The 21,111-nt window shown below is 42.9% G+C and overlaps 2 protein-coding genes across 2 annotated transcripts in view; one reads left to right on the top strand and one right to left on the bottom strand.

Annotated features, from left to right (window-relative positions):
* LOC142370785 (NLR family CARD domain-containing protein 3-like) overlaps nucleotides 1-21,111 on the bottom strand; it is a 390,613-nt gene that overhangs the window by 296,749 nt on the left and 72,753 nt on the right. The window lies entirely within an intron of this gene.
* Nucleotides 1-21,111, top strand: part of doc2a (double C2-like domains, alpha) — a 103,309-nt gene that overhangs the window by 40,554 nt on the left and 41,644 nt on the right. The window contains exon 3 of the mRNA XM_075453280.1: nucleotides 12,476-12,555. Coding sequence (XP_075309395.1) covers nucleotides 12,476-12,555 — 80 coding nt within the window. The remainder of the gene's footprint in view (nucleotides 1-12,475; nucleotides 12,556-21,111) is intronic.

Genomic DNA, 21,111 nt, shown 5'->3' with positions numbered 1-21,111 from the left:
CTCCCCGCTCTCCATGTTAGCTTCTTGGTGCTGTTTTCTTCTTCTCTCCTTACTTTTACCGGGTTTTGTTTTGTTCTGTTTTGTTGCTGAATGTGGCGCTAAAGTAACACGTCGCTGTCGCAGACGGCTGCGCCGCATCAGTCCCTATCAGGTCCGACTCATGTGCAGACTGAAACAGTTCCCCTGGGGAAGGACAGATATCAGAACGGGATTCCAGGAGGACCGTTCTTAGAACTGAATGCGGCTCATGAAACCCACCACAGATAACACAGTTGGACAGACAGGTGATCCTGGTCGTTTGATCGATACAGTAAAGAGCTTAGTGGTTGTAGAGTTGCTCCAGTCGTGTTGACAGCATCTAACGAGGTCCTGAAACGTTAACCTGCAGCATGACAACAAATCCACGTGCACAGCTGTGCATGTGAAGGGTTCAGATGATGATTCATTCCACAACAGCAACAGGAGCCAAAAACCCAAAAATAGGTTTTTATTTGAAAACAATTTCCTGGTGAATTAATGTCTGAGACTTTAGTGAAGGTCATCTCGATCTCTCGGGTGTGTTTCCATCTGCTGGAACAGCTAAACTTTCTCATTTACATCCTCTGAAATCCTCTGGATCCCGTCTGAAGAACGAGTCTGCGGTGGAATTTATCGACCGTTTTGGGATGAATGGTGTTATTTGCTTGGGGCTTGATGGTTGGAAACTGTCAGGAACATGGGGTTTGGCGCCATGTTTTTAGTTTTTAGTTTTGTGTTTTATCATGTTTTAGTTTCTCATGCTTTGGTGTTTAGTCTTTAGTTTTCTAGCTCATGTTTAGTTAAGTTTTGCCATTTGCTTTTCCCTCACTTCCCATGTTCAGGTCATTAGTTTTACTCACGTCACCTGCACTCATTCACTCATCAGTCCCCACAGTACTTAGGTTCCCTGCTTTCTCTCAGTCATTGTGACATCCTTGCGCCTTCAACATTCACCCTTCATGCCACGCCTTTTGTTTTTTCCAAGCCATGTTCTTTGTTTTGTTTTCACAGTTTAGTTCTTGTCATCCGGCTCAGCCGCGCCTTATGTAAACCTTGTTCTGTTTTTTTGTGAAAATAAATCTAGTCTTGTTTTTTGAAGTCTGCATTCGTGTCCTTACGCCTCGCAAACCAACGCATCATAACAGAGACTGTTTGCGTCGCCAGAAGCTGCTTTTCTTCCGCTTCCACAGAAGTGTGAAAGCAGATGTTTTTGTTAGATGAACATCAGGGATCAGAGAGTCTGTGGAAATACTGTGAGTCTTAGTCAGCGGGTGAACGGGCCGCCCAACGTCTGAGGGGACGGAACGAGATAAATCTGAGCAGAACTCCCAGGAATGCATCTGAAACAAACCTCTGGAATCACACCTGTTCTCCACATCTGTTCTCCACACCTGTTCTCCACATCTGTTATCCACACCTGTTCTCCACACCTGTTCTCCACACCTGTTCTCCACATCTGTTATCCACACCTGTTCTCCACACCTGTTCTCCACATCTGTTATCCACATCTGTTATCCACACCTGTTCTCTACACCTGTTCTCCACACCTGTTCTCCACATCTGTTCTCCACATCTGTTCTCCACACCTGTTCTCCACATCTGTTCTCCACATCTGTTCTCCACATCTGTTATCCACATCTGTTCTCCACATCTGTTATCCACACCTGTTCTCCACACCTGTTCTCCACACCTGTTCTCCACATCTGTTATCCACATCTGTTATCCACACCTGTTCTCCACATCTGTTCTCTACACCTGTTCACCACACCTGTTATCCACACCTGTTCTCCACACCTGCTCTCCACATCTGTTATCCACACCTGTTCTCCACACCTGTTCTCCACATCTGTTCTCTACACCTGTTCACCACACCTGTTCTCCACATCTGTTCTCCACACCTGTTCTCCACATCTGTTATCCACACCTGTTCTCCACATCTGTTCTCCACATCTGTTATCCACACCTGTTATCCACACCTGTTCTCCACATCTGTTCTCCACACCTGTTCTCCACATCTGTTCTCTACACCTGTTCACCACACCTGTTATCCACACCTGTTCTCCACACCTGCTCTCCACATCTGTTATCCACACCTGTTCTCCACACCTGCTCTCCACATCTGTTCTCCACATCTGTTCTCCACATCTGTTATCCACACCTGTTCACCACACCTGTTCTCCACACCTGTTCTCCACATCTGTTATCCACATATGTTCTCCACACCTGTTCTCCACATCTGTTATCCACACCTGTTCTCCACATCTGTTCTCCACATCTGTTATCCACACCTGTTCTCCACATCTGTTCTCCACACCTGTTCTCCACACCTGTTCTCCACATCTGTTCTCCACATCTGTTCTCCACATCTGTTCTCCACACCTGTTCTCCACACCTGTTCTCCACATCTGTTCTCCACATCTGTTATCCACATCTGTTCTCCACATCTGTTATCCACACCTGTTCTCCACATCTGTTATCCACACCTGTTCTCCACACCTGCTCTCCACATCTGTTCTCCACATCTGTTCTCCACATCTGTTCTCCACATCTGTTATCCACATCTGTTCTCCACATCTGTTCTCCACACCTGTTCTCCACATCTGTTCTCCACACCTGCTCTCCACATCTGTTATCCACATCTGTTCTCCACACCACATCTGTTCTCCACATCTGTTATCCACATCTGTTCTCCACATCTGTTCTCCACACCTGTTCTCCACATCTGTTCTCCACACCTGTTCTCCACACCTGTTCTCCACATCTGTTCTCCACATCTGTTCTCCACACCTGTTCTCCACATCTGTTCTCCACACCTGTTCTCCACATCTGTTCTCCACATCTGTTCCTCGGACTCGTCTGCTCCGGCCTCCTGAGGAGCAGAGCTCCCTGCAGAAGGAAACTGCTGAAGTGAGAATAAACTGTGATAAACGACATGTTCTCCAGCTCATCTGTGATTCAGATCCGCTCTAAAGCAAAGACTGATTACAGGTTTATAACATCTTATATCATCACTAACCTGGATTTGTTTTGCAGTCTTTGGCTGAAGGTTTTTTTTTGTCTGTTTTAATGAGACGACCTCAGATTCATCATCCAGGGAGGAGGCGAGTGTCTGAGTTTGACAGGTTGACTCCCGGAGCTTAAACTCCAACATAAAAGACGCTCTCAGTCACAGAGAACATCCCAACATGGATCTGTTCTGCGTGCACACGGGATCTCTGTTCCTGTAAGGACTGAGAGGCCTCTGCTGCTGCAGGGGAGGCAGAGAAAGGGCAGAGAAAGGGCAGAGAAACACCAGCGGAGGCTCGTTTTAGTGTTGGGGCCTGAGACACCGGTGGGGTTCACCTGTGAAAGGCGGCAGGTGCTGCACCCAGAGTTTATCTGAGTTTATCTGAGTTTATCTCTCAGCTGGCCTGAAGCGATGACTCAGCGTTCCTCGCCCTCTGCCTCGGACTCTTTTAGCTTAATAACCTGCTGCAGCCTCTCAGATCAGCAGGTGACCTTCTTCATCTGCCAGGTGTTCCTAACATGAGCTGCATGTCGTCAGATCAACACCGAGGAGCGATTTAACGTCTCATAAACCTCCGCTTCTTCTTCTTTTAATGATCCGCTGCTCCGTCCTGCAGGCAGCAAAGCAGCGCTGAAACATAAGACCTCTGGAGACCACCTGGCCTGGCTCTCCTCTGAGCTGCACAGCCTTCTTCCTTTCACTCTCTCCTGGTTGCAGAGTTTCTGACTCCAGCAGCAGAGATCCTGGGAGATGGATCTGTGCACGGTGGAATTATTAGTTTCAGATCATTTACTTGGGCCACATGAGACTGAGCAGTAACAGGTCTGTGATTGGATCAGCCGGCGCTCACCCTCTAACCTGCTGCTGCTGACAGGGATCAGGGTTGGAATGATTTCCCATTAACGAGGAATTCCCTCTCAGTGCCACTCAGAAGCTGATTCTGACCTTTGTGGCGCCGCTCATCGCTCTGAGACCATCAGACTTCATATTAGCCGTCCCACCATGTGCAGGTACCCACCCGTCCCTCCTCCTGTGTAGGGAACATGGGGGGTTCAGTGTGTCCGACTCAACACCAGATCAATTCAACCTGAAACCTTTTCCTTTAGGCCTCAGGGAGCTTTTTACTTCCTGTTATGAGGACTCGACACACTTTAGAGCAGAGCCTGGGTGTCCGAGATTTAAGAAAACGTCCTGATTTTGATTTAATTCTATAACAGAATGACTTTTTTTCTATCATAGTTTTATAAATGATGACAAAATGTCCCTTTGATGGGACATTTCTTCAATAACTGTCGGTTTCTTTGCACACATCTTTGCTCAGATATGATAAATAAGCCATACTTTAATGAATGTGGGACTTTCAGGACATGGGATCCACTGCAGGATGGAAGCTGCTGCTGCTGCTGCTGAGTCGCGGCGAGGCTTTAGGAAAGCAGCAGCTCTGATACCCGTTAAATTTAATTCAGCTAAAGACACGAAATGAGAGCAACTTTTTTCAACTGTCCAGGAATTCTCTGCAGGGAAGCTCTGAGAATAGAAAACTGCTGCAGTCATGTAGTGATTATTCAGAGAGCTGAAACCCACCATCAGCTCACAGAGCAACACCCCCGGACTGAGAGATGAGAACACATCAAACTGACTCTGCGTGGTCGTGTTGCATCGCCTCACGGCTGTTTTTAGGCTCTTTGTGGTCACTGCAGCGAACATTCAAACACTCTGAGGAATTCATTTTCACTCTGAGGAACTGTTTCATTTCTGCTGATCAGTAACTCTGTGGTTGTGTCCCTTTGTGCTTTTTGTGCTTTCTGTGACCCTTTCTCAGCATTTCGCTCAGGTTCTGGGATCATTTCGTGCCTCTTTCTGGTGTTTTTTAGAGTCAGCTTTATTAAGAGTTTTAATGACATCCTCCTGGCGAATGACTCCGGAGACTATGTGACTCTTATCCTCCTGGACTTAACCGCGGCTTTCGATACTGTGGACCACAACATTTTAGTGCCTTGGCTGCAGCACCTAGTGGGCATCTGTGGTATCGCCCTGGACTGGTTCAAGTCCTACCTGGCAGCAGGGGCGAGGCTAGGGTATTATTATTATATTTAGTGGCAGGGTCGCCAAAAAGGGGGTAAAATGAGAAGGATTCTAGGGGCCCATGATTAAGAGGGGCCCTAATAAAATTATAATACTGACAAAAAATAATATGACACTAAGTTATTAACTAACTTATAATCACAAATATATTTTATTTACAATTTACTGGTAACAATAACTCTATTTGTTTTGGAAACATTACGTTAATGTTTTGTATTTTTCAGGTAGCCTAATTTAGAGTTTAGAATCAGAGTGTCAGTGTGGGAGCAAATAAATGAGTTCCATTGGATTCCTTGTGCTCAGTGTTACCTACCTCAACTGTCATGTGTTTCTTTTTTCACAAATATGGAAACGATAGTCAGAAATACCATTCAAATGCATAGTTTTATGTAAAATAGCGTCACAAATTTTTGCCGACCTCCTGGCCGGCTGTCTGGGAGCCCAGTAAATATTATATCATGGGGCCCAAAATCCTTAGCGGCGCCCCTGTTTAGTGGTGCCAAGGCACCACCGTGAGATAGCTCGGCACCCCCTGGCTCAGCACATTTTTAAAATATTATATTATGCAAAAAACTTGCTCTGCCCCTGCGCAATACTTTGGTGCGACTGGCCAATCTGGCAACCTAGACCACTAGAGACCCCCCTGTCCTTGTTCTGTTTAGAGCCCTTCTTAATCCACACAGAAAGAGACCTTATTTATTTATTTAATGTATTTATTTTTGTGTGTTTTTTTTATTTATTTATTTATTTTCAAAAGACATTCTTGATATTATTAGCCTTGGGTGATTACAAAGTGTGGGTTTTTTGCTCAAGGATGCATTATTTTAGTCACTATTTTATTTATTTTCTAGCATTTGTTTTTGTTTTAACTCTTTACTCCCAAAATAAATGCTGAGTTATCTTCAATATTTGTCTCAGGCTCTCTGTTATCCCTGTCGAGCCACAGTCTTTTGAAATGAAGAGGTCAAAATTGAATGTTGTAGGGGAAAACACTACTCAAAGCAAAACTAATACGGCTCCAAAATTTATAAATGTACGAGTTCGCCTCAATTAGTGAGAAATAATGTGCCTCTGTGAGCACTGGGGGCTGGGCCCCCCTAAAGACCAGACCCTAAAATCGCCCCTGCCTGGCAGACAGAACCATGTGTGTAAGCCTTGGTGCTTCTGAGTACCGCTCTACTCCGCTGTCATATGGGGTTCCGCAGGGTTCAATTTTAGGGCCCCTGCTTTTTTCTCTGTACCTGCTGCCCCTGGGTCCCATCCTGAGAAAGCATGGTGTCTCTTTACATTGCTATGCTGATGACAGCCAGATCTATGTGCCACTTAGGAAGAAGGATGCCTTCTCTCTTAAACCACTTCTGTTAAAACTTGAAGACATTAAAGCCTGGATGTCCTTAAACTTTTTAAGATTAAATGAGAATAAGACAGAAGTGATGGTGTTTGGTCCCAGTGGAAGCCAACAGTCACAAACTTGGGTTTTAAGATGGACAGTGATTTTAAATTGGAGTGAAGTAGGTACTGTCTTTGTGGTCTTTTGTTGTCTCCATCTGCTCATTTTCTTTCACATCATCTTGCATCTTGTTTTGTGTTACTTTTTTGGAGTTTGTCTCTTTATGGTGTTATTTGCTCCTGAATTTGTTTTAGTTTTTTCCCCTTGCTCTTTTTTGTTACTTTCTCAATCATTGCAGCTCTCTGACTCGTTGCAGCTCTCTGACTCGTTGCAGCTCTCTGACTCGTTGCAGCTCTCTGACTCGTTGCAGCTTTCTGACTCGTTGCTCTCTGACTCGTTGCAGCTTTCTGACTCGTTGCTCTCTGACTCGTTGCAGCTCTCTGACTCGTTGCTCTCTGTCTCGTTGCAGCTCTCTGACTCGTTGCTCTCTGACTCGTTGCAGCTTTCTGACTCGTTGCTCTCTGACTCGTTGCAGCTTTCTGACTCGTTGCTCTCTGACTCGTTGCAGCTTTCTGACTCGTTGCTCTCTGACTCGTTGCAGCTTTCTGACTCGTTGCTCTCTGACTCGTTGCAGCTTTCTGACTCGTTGCTCTCTGACTCGTTGCAGCTTTCTGACTCGTTGCTCTCTGACTCGTTGCAGCTCTCTGACTCGCTGGTTCTTGTTGCTGGTTCTTGTTGCTGGTTCTTGTTGCTGGTTCTTGTTGCTGGTTCTTGTTGCTGGTTCCTGTTGCTGGTTCTTGTTGCTGGTTCCTGTTGCTGGTTCTTGTTGCTGGTTCTAGTTGCTGGTTCTTGTTGCTGGTTCTTGTTGCTGGTTCTTGTTGCTGGTTCCTGTTGCTGGTTCTTGTTGCTGGTTCTAGTTGCTGGTTCTTGTTGCTGGTTCTTGTTGCTGGTTCCTGTTGCTGGTTCCTGTTGCTGGTTCTTGTTGCTGGTTCCTGTTGCTGGTTCTTGTTGCTGGTTCTTGTTGCTGGTTCTTGTTGCTGGTTCCTGTTGCTGGTCTCTTGTTGCTGGTTCTTGTTGCTGGTTCCTGTTGCTGGTCTCTTGTTGCTGGTTCTTGTTTCTGGTTCTTGTTGCTGGTTCTAGTTGCTGGTTCTTGTTGCTGGTTCCTGTTGCTGGTTCCTGTTGCTGGTTCTTGTTGCTGGTTCCTGTTGCTGGTTCCTGTTGCTGGTTCTTGTTGCTGGTTCTTGTTGCTGGTTCCTGTTGCTGGTTCCTGTTGCTGGTTCTTGTTGCTGGTTCCTGTTGCTGGTTCTTGTTGCTGGTTCTTGTTGCTGGTTCTTGTTGCTGGTTCTTGTTGCTGGTTCCTGTTGCTGGTCTCTTGTTGCTGGTTCTTGTTGCTGGTTCCTGTTGCTGGTCTCTTGTTGCTGGTTCTTGTTTCTGGTTCTTGTTGCTGGTTCTAGTTGCTGGTTCTTGTTGCTGGTTCTTGTTGCTGGTTCTTGTTGCTGGTTCCTGTTGCTGGTTCCTGTTGCTGGTTCTTGTTGCTGGTTCTAGTTGCTGGTTCTTGTTGCTGGTTCTTGTTGCTGGTTCCTGTTGCTGGTTCTTGTTGCTGGTTCTTGTTGCTGGTTCTAGTTGCTGGTTCTTGTTGCTGGTTCTAGTTGCTGGTTCCTGTTGCTGGTTCCTGTTGCTGGTTCTTGTTGCTGGTTCTTGTTGCTGGTTCTTGTTGCTGGTTCTTGTTGCTGGTTCTAGTTGCTGGTTCTTGTTGCCGGTTCTTGTTGCCGGTTCCTGTTGCCGGTTCCTGTTGCCGGTTCTTGTTGCCGGTTCTAGTTGCCGGTTCTAGTTGCCGGTTCTTGTTGCCGGTTCTTGTTGCCGGTTCTTGTTGCCGGTTCTAGTTGCCGGTTCTTGTTGCCGGTTCTGGTTGCCGGTTCTGGTTGCCGGTTCTTGTTGCCGGTTCTTGTTGCCGGTTCCTGTTGCCGGTTCCTGTTGCCGGTTCCTGTTGCCGGTTCCTGTTGCTGGTTCTTGTTGCTGGTTCTTGTTGCTGGTTCCTGTTGCTGGTTCTTGTTGCTGGTTCTTGTTGCTGGTTCTTGTTGCTGGTTCCTGTTGCTGGTTCCTGTTGCTGGTTCCTGTTGCTGGTTCTAGTTGCTGGTTCTTGTTGCTGCTTCCTGTTGCTGGTTCCTGTTGCTGGTTCTTGTTGCTGGTTCTTGTTGCTGGTTCCTGTTGCTGGTTCTTGTTGCTGGTTCTTGTTGCTGGTTCTTGTTGCTGGTTCCTGTTGCTGGTTCTTGTTGCTGGTTCTTGTTGCTGGTTCCTGTTGCTGGTTCTTGTTGCTGGTTCTTGTTGCTGGTTCCTGTTGCTGGTTCCTGTTGCTGGTTCTTGTTGCTGGTTCTTGTTGCTGGTTCCTGTTGCTGGTTCCTGTTGCTGGTTCCTGTTGCTGGTTCTTGTTGCTGGTTTCTGTTGCTGGTTCTTGTTGCTGGTTCTTGTTGCTGGTTCTTGTTGCTGGTTCTTGTTGCTGGTTCTTGTTCCTGGTTCTTGTTGCTGGTTCCTTTTGCTGGTTCTTGTTGCTGGTTCCTGTTGCTGGTTCTTGTTGCTGGTTCCTGTTGCTGGTTCTTGTTGCTGGTTCCTGTTGCTGGTTCCTGTTGCTGGTTCCTGTTGCTGGTTCTTGTTGCTGGTTCCTGTTGCTGGTTCTTGTTGCTGGTTCTTGTTGCTGGTTCTTGTTGCTGGTTCCTGTTGCTGGTTCTTGTTGCTGGTTCCTGTTGCTGGTTCCTGCTGCTGGTTCTTGTTGCTGGTTCTTGTTGCTGGTTCTTGTTCCTGGTTCTTGTTGCTGGTTCTTGTTGCTGGTTCCTGTTGCTGGTTCTTGTTGCTGGTTCCTGTTGCTGGTTCCTGCTGCTGGTTCTTGTTGCTGGTTCTTGTTGCTGGTTCTTGTTGCTGGTTCTTGTTGCTGGTTCCTGTTGCTGGTTCTTGTTGCTGGTTCCTGTTGCTGGTTCTTGTTGCTGGTTCTTGTTGCTGGTTCTTGTTGCTGGTTCTTGTTGCTGGTTCTTGTTGCTGGTTCCTGTTGCTGGTTCTTGTTGCTGGTTCCTGTTGCTGGTTCTTGTTGCTGGTTCCTGTTGCTGGTTCTTGTTGCTGGTTCTTGTTGCTGGTTCTTGTTGCTGGTTCTTGTTGCTGGTTCTTGTTGCTGGTTCCTGTTGCTGGTTCTTGTTGCTGGTTCCTGTTGCTGGTTCTTGTTGCTGGTTCTTGTTGCTGGTTCCTGTTGCTGGTTCTTGTTGCTGGTTCCTGTTGCTGGTTCTTGTTGCTGGTTCCTGTTGCTGGTTCTTGTTGCTGGTTCTTGTTGCTGGTTCTTGTTGCTGGTTCTTGTTGCTGGTTCTTGTTGCTGGTTCCTGTTGCTGGTTCTTGTTGCTGGTTCCTGTTGCTGGTTCTTGTTGCTGGTTCTTGTTCCTGGTTCTTGTTGCTGGTTCTTGTTGCTGGTTCTTGTTGCTGGTTCTTGTTCCTGGTTCTTGTTGCTGGTTCCTGTTGCTGGTTCTTGTTGCTGGTTCTTGTTCCTGGTTCTTGTTGCTGGTTCCTGTTGCTGGTTCCTGTTGCTGGTTCCTTTTGCTGGTTCTTGTTGCTGGTTCCTGTTGCTGGTTCCTGTTGCTGGTTCCTTTTGCTGGTTCTTGTTGCTGGTTCCTGTTGCTGATTCTTGTTGCTGGTTCCTGTTGCTGGTTCTTGTTGCTGGTTCCTTTTGCTGGTTCTTGTTGCTGGTTCTTGTTGCTGGTTCCTGTTGCTGGTTCCTGTTGTTGGTTCCTGTTGCTGGTTCCTGTTGCTGGTTCCTGTTGCTGGTTCTTGTTGCTGGTTCTTGTTGCTGGTTCCTGTTGCTGGTTCCTGTTGCTGGTTCTTGTTGCTGGTTCTTGTTGCTGGTTCCTGTTGCTGGTTCCTGTTGCTGGTTCCTGTTGCTGGTTCTTGTTGCTGGTTCTTGTTGCTGGTTCCTGTTGCTGGTTCCTGTTGCTGGTTCTTGTTGCTGGTTCCTGTTGCTGGTTCTTGTTGCTGGTTCTTGTTGCTGGTTCCTGTTGCTGGTTCCTGTTGCTGGTTCTTGTTGCTGGTTCCTGTTGCTGGTTCCTGTTGCTGGTTCTTGTTGCTGGTTCTTGTTGCTGGTTCCTGTTGCTGGTTCCTGTTGCTGGTTCTTGTTGTTGGTTCCTGTTGCTGGTTCCTGTTGCTGGTTCTTGTTGCTGGTTCCTGTTGCTGGTTCTTGTTTCCGGGTTCTTGTTGCTGGTTCCTGTTGCTGGTTCCTGTTGCTGGTTCTTGTTGCTGGTTCCTGTTGCTGGTTCCTGTTGCTGGTTCTTGTTGCTGGTTCTTGTTGCTGGTTCTTGTTGCTGGTTCTTGTTGCTGGTTCCTTTTGCTGGTTCTTGTTGCTGGTTCCTGTTGCTGGTTCTTGTTGCTGGTTCCTGTTGCTGGTTCTTGTTGCTGGTTCCTGTTGCTGGTTCTTGTTGCTGGTTCTTGTTGCTGGTTCTTGTTGCTGGTTCCTGTTGCTGGTTCTTGTTGCTGGTTCTTGTTCCTGGTTCTTGTTGCTGGTTCTAGTTGCTGGTTCTTGTTGCTGGTTCTTGTTCCTGGTTCTTGTTGCTGGTTCCTGTTGCTGGTTCTTGTTGCTGGTTCTTGTTCCTGGTTCTTGTTGCTGGTTCCTGTTGCTGGTTCCTGTTGCTGGTTCCTTTTGCTGGTTCTTGTTGCTGGTTCCTGTTGCTGGTTCCTGTTGCTGGTTCCTTTTGCTGGTTCTTGTTGCTGGTTCCTGTTGCTGATTCTTGTTGCTGGTTCCTGTTGCTGGTTGTTGTTGCTGGTTCCTGTTGCTGGTTCTTGTTGCTGGTTCCTGTTGCTGGTTCCTGTTGCTGGTTCCTGTTGCTGGTTCTTGTTGCTGGTTCTTGTTGCTGGTTCTTGTTGCTGGTTCTGGTTGCTGGTTCCTGTTGCTGGTTCCTGTTGCTGGTTCTTGTTGCTGGTTCCTGTTGCTGGTTCCTGTTGCTGGTTCTTGTTGCTGGTTCCTGTTGCTGGTTCTTGTTGCTGGTTCTTGTTGCTGGTTCCTGTTGCTGGTTCTTGTTGCTGGTTCCTGTTGCTGGTTCTTGTTGCTGGTTCTTGTTGCTGGTTCCTGTTGCTGGTTCTTGTTGCTGGTTCCTGTTGCTGGTTCCTGTTGCTGGTTCTTGTTGCTGGTTCTTGTTGCTGGTTCCTGTTGCTGGTTCTTGTTGCTGGTTCCTGTTGCTGGTTCCTGTTGCTGGTTCTTGTTGCTGGTTCCTGTTGCTGGTTCTTGTTGCTGGTTCTTGTTGCTGGTTCCTGTTGCTGGTTCTTGTTGCTGGTTCCTGTTGCTGGTTCTTGTTGCTGGTTCCTGTTGCTGGTTCTTGTTGCTGGTTCTTGTTGCTGGTTCCTGTTGCTGGTTCTTGTTGCTGGTTCTTGTTGCTGGTTCCTGTTGCTGGTTCTTGTTGCTGGTTCTTGTTGCTGGTTCCTGTTGCTGGTTCTTGTTGCTGGTTCCTGTTGCTGGTTCCTGTTGCTGGTTCCTGTTGCTGGTTCTTGTTGCTGGTTCTTGTTGCTGGATCCTGTTGCTGGTTCCTGTTGCTGGTTCCTGTTGCTGGTTCCTGTTGCTGGTTCCTGATGAATCACACCTTTAGGCATCACGTTCCCCAGCAGCCCTGCAGCAGCACCAGGCAGCGTGTGGGTTGGTGTTAGTTGTAGGAACATGTTTACATTTCCCCACCGTGTCTTTGTGCTGGTTAACATCCCAGAATAACACGTTAGCTTTAAGAGGATTCTCTGTGTTGTTGGGCCTCGTGTGACAGGTGCTGCTCCACTAAATTGGATTTCCATATTCAGAAAGCCTGGCTGAGCTCTTCCTGTGTTCCCTCGCATGCTTTCAGCTCGCCCTAACACACCATGAACGCTGTCGTTTCTCCTTCCCACTCATGCAGAGCTTTAAAGATGTGAACATCCTGCTGTTTTCAGTGATGATAACCTCCTTTGTGCCCGGTGTCTTTCTCCAGCTGCTCTGGGAACGCTGGAGTTTGAGCTGAGGTACGAGCAGAGCTCCAGCGAGCTGCACTGCACCCTGATCCGGGCCAAGGTGAGGACTCTGTGTTTACTCCGTCTGTTCCGTCCTGCAGGTCAATAAAAAGCAGGGCCTCCCAGCCAAACCCTGGCCGTTGGTTTGACTTCATCAGAACTTCTTTTCTCCTGGTTTTGGGGCTTTTTTTTGGAGCATGACAGCAAAGCTCAGTTTATTCACTAAATATGACTTCATGCTGGGTTCATGTTTCCCTTCAGTGGAACCAAAGAGCTCATCAACTTGTCAATGGTGACAAGAAGAGAGAACCGCTTTGTCCGTTAACACTATAATAATATAATAATAATAAAACACTATAATAATAAAAATAATAACAATAAAAAACTACAATAATAAAACACTCTAATAAAATAATAATAATAATAAAACACTATAATAATAAAATAATGATAATAATAAAACACTATGATAATATAATAATAAAACACTATAATAATAAACAATAATAAAATAATAATAAAACACTATAATAATAAAAATAATAACAATAAAAAACTATAATAATAAAACATTCTAATAAAATAATAATAATAAAACACTATGATAATATAATAATAAAACACTAATAAAATAATAATAATAAAACACTATAATAATATAATAATAAAACACTAATAAAATAATAACAATAAAACACTATAATAATATAATAGTATTAATAAAAACTATAATAATAAAACACTATAATAATATAATAATATTAATAAAAACTATAATAATATAATAAGAAAACACTATAATAATATAAATAAAAACTATGAAAATATAATAATAAAACAATATAATAAAATAATAATAAAACACTATAATAATATAATAATAAAAACTAATGATATAATAATAAAACACGATAATAATATAAAAATAATAAAACTATAATAATATAATAATAATAAAATACTATAATAATATAAATAAAAACTATAATAATAAAACACTATAATAATATAATAATATTAATAAAAACGATAATAATATAACAATAAAACACTATAATAATACATACAGACATGGGTTCACAGAACCAAAATTCCAGTGGGCAACGTTTTTCTGTTCTCAGTGATCTGAGAACAAACTGCCCCCCCCCCCCCCTGCACAGTTTACAGCAGCTCAACAACATGACCCCCAGATAGCTGATCAATGCTGGAAGAGGTGACACAACTCCATGTTTCATACATGTTCTGATGCAGCTTTGGTCTTTATTCATCTTTTCTCAGGCATCTCAGGTCTGCTGCTGGTTGAAACAATAACATTAAAGTGAATAAAGTAAAACTGACGAAGCTGATGAATTCCAGCAGAGCTGCCTCCTCTGCGGGTCAGGGTCAGGGTCAGGGTTAAGGTTAGGGTCAGGGTCAGGGTTAGGGTTAAGGTTAGGGTCAGGGTCAGGGTCAGGGTTAAGGTTAGGGTTAGTTATGTGCTGGTGAAGTCAGGATGAAACATTAGATGTGTGATAAAACATGGCCGGCAGCAGCAGGAAGCTCGGTGGGGTCACTGGTCCCATTGACCCGTTAACACGAGTCCCAGGGCAGGTGTTAAACGCTGAAGGTGAGATAAGAAGCTGCCTCGGGCGGCTGGTGTGAGGAGCAGGTGGGACCACACACATATGATAACTAAATGCTAAGGGCTATACACTACTTTTGGATTCATTTTTGGATTCTGCGTACAAATGAGATTAACATGAGATTAACGTGAGTTTAACACGAGTTTAAAAGGGCCTTCCGTGCTTCTTCCAGCCTTAGAAGCACCAGGAGCACCTGTAGGCAGACAAGCAGAGAACAAACACACAAACAAACAAACAAACAAAAAAGCACAAGCAGCAGCAATCTCATATAATACAACTGTGGATACAGATGACCTTAACATGAGTTTAACATGCACCACTGTGTGCTGCTTCCAGGAAACAGTCACCTGCACACAAGTGGAAGTCCAAATGGGCTTTAATTAGGGCCGGGCGAGTTAACTCGCTAATTATTTAACGCCGATAAATATTTTATCGCGCATTAACGCAGGTTTTATTATTTATTTTATTTTTGTAAAAGTCTGTTGCTCACAGGCTTTTATTCTGTAAAAGTCTGTTGCTCACAGGCTTTTATTTAGTAAAAGTCTGTTGCTCACAGGCTTTTATTTTGTAAAAGTCTGTTGCTCACAGGCTTTTATTTTGTAAAAGTCTGTGGCTGTCTGCTGTGGAACCGGAAAAGAAAGTAATCGGCGGATCCACCAAACATGGAGAAGGGTACGGAACTTTTACTCGGCCATTTTCATGTTAAAGTTCTTCCAGACGGCGGAGTCGACAGAACCAAAGTCATCTGTAAACACTGCCAAGTTGAATTGTCTTCTCAGCGTAGTAGTTCCAGTCTAAAATATCACTTAAAGGCAAAACACACAACTGATAGCAGCAAGTCATTCAAGGAAACAGACAGTGGAGCGAGGCTTCTACATAAAAACTACAGAAAGATGCTGATGTTAAAAGTGTGTTTGCACAACAGTTATGGCACTTTCATTCATATGGCAGCACATTTAAACTAAAGCTAAATGCTAAAAGCTATACACTACTTTTGGATTCATTTTTGGATTCTGCGTAAAAATGCGATTAATCGTGATTAATCAGGGAAATCATGTGATTAATTAGATTAAACATTTTAATCATTGCCCAGCCCTAGCTTTAAGGCACCGTGGTCCATTAAACTTAGAGGCAGGATATCTCTGAGACCACCCAGACCTCCGTCTCTCTGCCCCCCGGGGCAGCTCAGCTGAGAGTTAAGCTGTTGGAAACGTATTTCTGATCCCTCTGCATGTGTCTGCATGTGTGAGCTGTGGCCAGCAGAGGCTGGGACGCAGCTTCCTGCTGGATTCTGCATCAGAAGCTTTCAGAGGCCCAAAAAGCTGCAGGTGGAAGCTTTCATCTGAACACTCTAAAAGCTCCTCACAGTTCAGCTGACTCTGGTTATTTCTCCCATTTAGCTTATAAATGATTCTAATTAACTTCTCAGTTCTCAGCGGCTCCATTCAGTTCTGCACCTCCATAATGAATCGAACACTTTTAACGTTAAAACTACAATTAAACTGTTAAAGCACAAAGAAATGGGCTGAAGAACCAACTGGGAGATACGTTTTTTGGATTTAGCTGCTTTTTACATCCTGTTTGGAGCACTATTAATGTCATTCTACCTGTGACAATAAAGACCTATTCTGTTCTATTCTATTCTGTTCTATTCTATTATATATTTTATTCTGTTCTAGTCTATTATGTTCTGTTCCGTTCTATTCTGTTCTGTTCTATTATTTTATATCTTTTCTATTGTATTCTACTCTATTCTAATCTATTCTCTTCTGTTCTATTCGATTCTATTCTATTCTATTCTATTCTATTCTGTTCTATTCTATTCTATTATATATTTTATTCTGTTCTAGTCTATTCTGTTCTGTTCTGTTCTGTTCTGTTCTATTTTATTCTATTATGTTCTGTTCTACTCTGTTCTATTTTATTCTGTTCTATTCTATTCTGTTCTATTATTTTATATTCTTTTCTATTGTATTCTACTCTATTCTGTTCTATTCTATTCTAGATTGTCTTTTTTAATGAACCTTGATGAATAATTTAGTTTCTTGCTGCCACACACACATAAACCTTGAGCCTCGTTTCTTTAATCCACTTAAAGTGAGAAACATGAATGAATTAAACATGCTGTGTAATCCCGGCTTTGAAAGTGGAAAATTTTCATTAAGAACCTCAGTTTCTCGCTTTTACGCTGCTGGATGTGTTGAACAAAAACAAGTTTCAGGCTGATCCTAACGAAGCTGTAAAGGTGCCGCAGCGTGAGACCTGTTAACACAACAGATAACACTGTTAGCGGTGGACTGAGTGTTCAGAGGTCCTGAACACTCAGTCGCTGGGTCGTTTGTTCGCAGGAATCAGCCCGAGGCATCCTGGGAGCATGAGCCCGATGCATCCTGGGAGCATGAGCCCGATGCATCCTGGGAGCATGGGCCCGATGCATCCTGGGAGCATGAGCCCGATGCATCCTGGGAGCATCAGTTCGGTTAATGCATCGAGCATAAACCGAACAAACGACCCAGCGACTGAGTGTTCAGGACCTCTGAATCTCTGTATCGCTTTGCTCTGAAGTGAGACAGACGCTGTGTCTCCTCTCCTCTGGAGTCGTCCTGATGGATGGTTCTGTTCATCTGAGCCAGCGCTCAGTTTAATGCACCAGCAGCTTTAATGGAGACAAATGAGCCGTTTATATGACAGTTATTGATTTTTAGGGACATGTTTTGATTACCGCAGTTTTATTGCAGTCGTTTAACTTCCATTTAATGACAAGATCATTGTGCCTGTGTGTTTACTGTGTGTTTACTGTGTATTTACTGTGTGTTTACTATGTGTTTACTGTGTATTTACTATGTGTTTACTATGTGTTTACTGTGTATTTACTATGTGTTTACTATGAGTTTACTGTGTATTTACTGTGTGTTTACTGTGTGTTTACTGTGTTTTTACTGTGTGTTTACTATGTGTTTACTATGTGTTTACTATGTGTTTACTATGAGTTTACTGTGTATTTACTGTGTGTTTACTGTGTGTTTACTGTGTTTTTACTATGTGTTTACTGTGTATTTACTGTGTGTTTACTATGTGTTTACTATGAGTTTACTGTGTATTTACTGTGTGTTTACTGTGTATTTACTGTGTATTTACTGTGTGTTTACTGTGTATTTACTGTGTGTTTACTATGTGTTTACTGTGTGTTTACTGTGTATTTACTGTGAGTTTACTGTGTGTTTACTGTGTGTTTACTGTGTGTTTACTATGTGTTTACTATGTGTTTACTGTGTGTTTACTGTGTGTTTACTGTGTGTTTACTATGTGTTTACTGTGTGTTTACTGTGTATTTACTGTGTGTTTACTATGAGCTTACTATGTGTTTACTGTGCGTTTACTGTGTATTTACTGTTTGTTTACTGTGTGTTTACTGTGCGTTTACTGTGTATTTACTGTGTGTTTACTGTGTGTTTACTGTGTATTTACTGTGTATTTACTGTGTGTTTACTGTGTGTTTACTGTGTATTTACTGTTTGTTTACTGTGCGTTTACTGTGTGTTTACTGTGTATTTACTGTTTGTTTACTGTGTGTTTACTGTGTATTTACTGTGTATTTACTGTGCGTTTACTGTGTGTTTACTGTGTGTTTACTGTGCGTTTACTGTGTATTTACTGTGTATTTACTGTGCGTTTACTGTGTGTTTACTGTGTGTTTACTGTGTATTTACTGTTTGTTTACTGTGTGTTTACTGTGTGTTTACTGTGCGTTTACTGTGCGTTTACTGTGCGTTTACTATGTGTTTACTGTGCGTTTACTGTGTGTTTACTGTGCGTTTATTGTGTATTTACTGTGTGTTTACTGTGTGTTTACTGTGCGTTTACTGTGTATTTACTGTGTGTTTACTGTGTGTTTACTGTGTGTTTACTGTTTGTTTACTGTGTGTTTACTGTGTGTTTACTGTGCGTTTACTATGTGTTTACTGTGTGTTTACTGTGTGTTTACTGTGTATTTACTGTTTGTTTACTGTGTGTTTACTGTGTGTTTACTGTGCGTTTACTGTGCGTTTACTGTGTGTTTACTGTGTGTTTACTGTGTGTTTACTGTGTATTTACTGTGTGTTTACTGTGTGTTTACTGTGCGTTTACTGTGCGTTTACTGTGTGTTTACTGTGTGTTTACTGTGTATTTACTGTGTGTTTACTATGTGTTTACTGTGTGTTTACTGTGTGTTTACTGTGCGTTTACTGTGTGTTTACTGTGTGTTTACTGTGTATTTACTGTGTGTTTACTATGTGTTTACTGTGTGTTTACTGTGTGTTTACTGTGTGTTTACTATGTGTTTACTGTGTGTTTACTGTGTGTTTACTGTGTATTTACTGTGTGTTTACTATGTGTTTACTGTGTATTTACTGTGTGTTTACTATGTGTTTACTGTGTGTTTACTGTGTGTTTACTGTGTGTTTACTGTGCGTTTACTGTGCGTTTACTGTGCATTTACTGTGTGTTTACTGTGTGTTTACTGTGTGTTTACTGTGCGTTTACTGTGCGTTTACTATGTGTTTACTGTGCGTTTACTGTGTATTTACTGTGTGTTTACTGTGCGTTTACTGTGTATTTACTGTGCGTTTACTGTGTATTTACTGTGTGTTTACTGTGTGTTTACTGTGCGTTTACTGTGTATTTACTGTGCGTTTACTGTGTATTTACTGTGTGTTTACTGTGTGTTTACTGTGCGTTTACTGTGTGTTTACTGTGCGTTTACTGTGTATTTACTGTGCGTTTACTGTGTATTTACTGTGTGTTTACTGTGTGTTTACTGTGTATTTACTGTGTGTTTACTGTGTGTTTACTGTGCGTTTACTGTGTATTTACTGTGCGTTTACTGTGTATTTACTGTGTGTTTACTGTGTGTTTACTGTGCGTTTACTGTGTGTTTACTGTGCGTTTACTGTGCGTTTACTGTGTATTTACTGTGTGTTTACTGTGTGATTACTGTGCGTTTACTGTGTATTTACTGTGTGTTTACTGTGCGTTTACTATGTGTTTACTGTGTGTTTACTGTGCGTTTACTGTGTATTTACTGTGTTTACTGTGCGTTTACTGTGTATTTACTGTGTGTTTACTGTGTGTTTACTGATGTTTACTGTGTGTTAACTGTGTGTTAACTGTGTGTTTACTGTGCGTTTACTGTGCGTTTACTGTGCGTTTACTGTGTGTTTACTCTGTGTTTACTGTGCGTTTACTGTGCGTTTACTGTGCGTTTACTGTGTGTTTACTGTGTGTTTACTGATGTTTACTGTGTATTTAGTGTATATTTACTGTGTGTCTACTGTGTGTTTACTGTATGTTTACTGTGTGTTTACTGTGTTTTACTGTGTTTTACTGTGTGTTTACTGTTTGTTTACTGTGCGTTTACTGTGCGTTTACTGTGTGTTTACTCTGTGTTTACTGTGCGTTTACTGTGCGTTTACTGTGCGTTTACTGTGTGTTTACTGTGCGTTTACTGTGCGTTTACTGTGTGTTTACTCTGTGTTTACTGTGCGTTTACTGTGCGTTTACTGTGCGTTTACTGTGTGTTTACTGTGTGTTTACTGATGTTTACTGTGTGTCTACTGTGTGTTTACTGTATGTTTACTGTGTGTTTACTGTGTTTTACTGTGTGTTTACTGTTTGTTTACTGTGCGTTTACTGTGCGTTTACTGTGTGTTTACTGTGCGTTTACTGTGCGTTTACTGTGCATTTACTGTGTGTTTACTGTGTGTTTACTGTGTATTTACTGTGTGTTTACTGTGTGTTTACTGTGCATTTACTGTGTGTTTACTGTGTGTTTACTGTGCATTTACTGTGTGTTTACTGTGTGTTTACTGTGCATTTACTGTGTGTTTACTGTGCGTTTACTGTGCATTTACTGTATGTTTACTGTGTGTTTACTGTGTGTTTACTGTGCATTTACTGTGTGTTTACTGTGCGTTTACTGTGCATTTACTGTGTGTTTACTGTGCGTTTACTGTGCATTTACTGTGTGTTTACTGTGTGTTTACTGTGTGTTTACTGTGCGTTTACTGTGCGTTTACTGTGTGTTTACTGTGTGTTTACTGTGTGTTTACTGATGTTTACTGTGTATTTAGTGTATATTTACTGTGTGTCTACTGTGTGTTTACTGTATGTTTACTGTGTGTTTACTGTGTTTTACTGTGTGTTTACTGTTTGTTTACTGTGCGTTTACTGTGCGTTTACTGTGTGTTTACTGTGCGTTTACTGTGCGTTTACTGTGCATTTACTGTGTGTTTACTGTGTGTTTACTGTGTATTTACTGTGTGTTTACTGTGTGTTTACTGTGCATTTACTGTGTGTTTACTGTGTGTTTACTGTGCATTTACTGTGTGTTTACTGTGTGTTTACTGTGCATTTACTGTGTGTTTACTGTGCGTTTACTGTGCATTTACTGTATGTTTACTGTGTGTTTACTGTGTGTTTACTGTGTGTTTACTGTGTGTTTACTGTGCGTTTACTGTGCGTTTACTGTGTGTTTACTCTGTGTTTACTGTGCGTTTACTGTGCGTTTACTGTGCGTTTACTGTGCGTTTACTGTGTGTTTACTGTGTGTTGTTTACTGTGTGTTTACTGTGTGTTTACTGTGTGTTTACTGTGCGTTTACTGTGCGTTTACTGTGTGTTTACTCTGTGTTTACTGTGCGTTTACTGTGCGTTTACTGTGTGTTTACTGTGTGTTTACTGATGTTTACTGTGTATTTAGTGTATGTTTACTGTGTGTTTACTGTGTTTTACTGTGTGTTTACTGTTTGTTTACTGTGCGTTTACTGTGTGTTTACTGTGTGTTTACTGTGTGTTTACTGTGTGTTTACTGTGCGTTTACTGTGCGTTTACTGTGTGTTTACTCTGTGTTTACTGTGCGTTTACTGTGCGTTTACTGTGCGTTTACTGTGTGTTTACTGTGTGTTTACTGTATGTTGTTTACTGTGTGTTTACTGTGTGTTTACTGTGTGTTTACTG

This window comes from Odontesthes bonariensis, chromosome 21 (assembly GCF_027942865.1).
Source record: "Odontesthes bonariensis isolate fOdoBon6 chromosome 21, fOdoBon6.hap1, whole genome shotgun sequence".
NCBI lineage: Eukaryota > Metazoa > Chordata > Actinopteri > Atheriniformes > Atherinopsidae > Odontesthes > Odontesthes bonariensis.
Note: the sequence above shows the minus strand (reverse complement) of the source record. Positions and strands in the feature narration are given on the sequence as shown.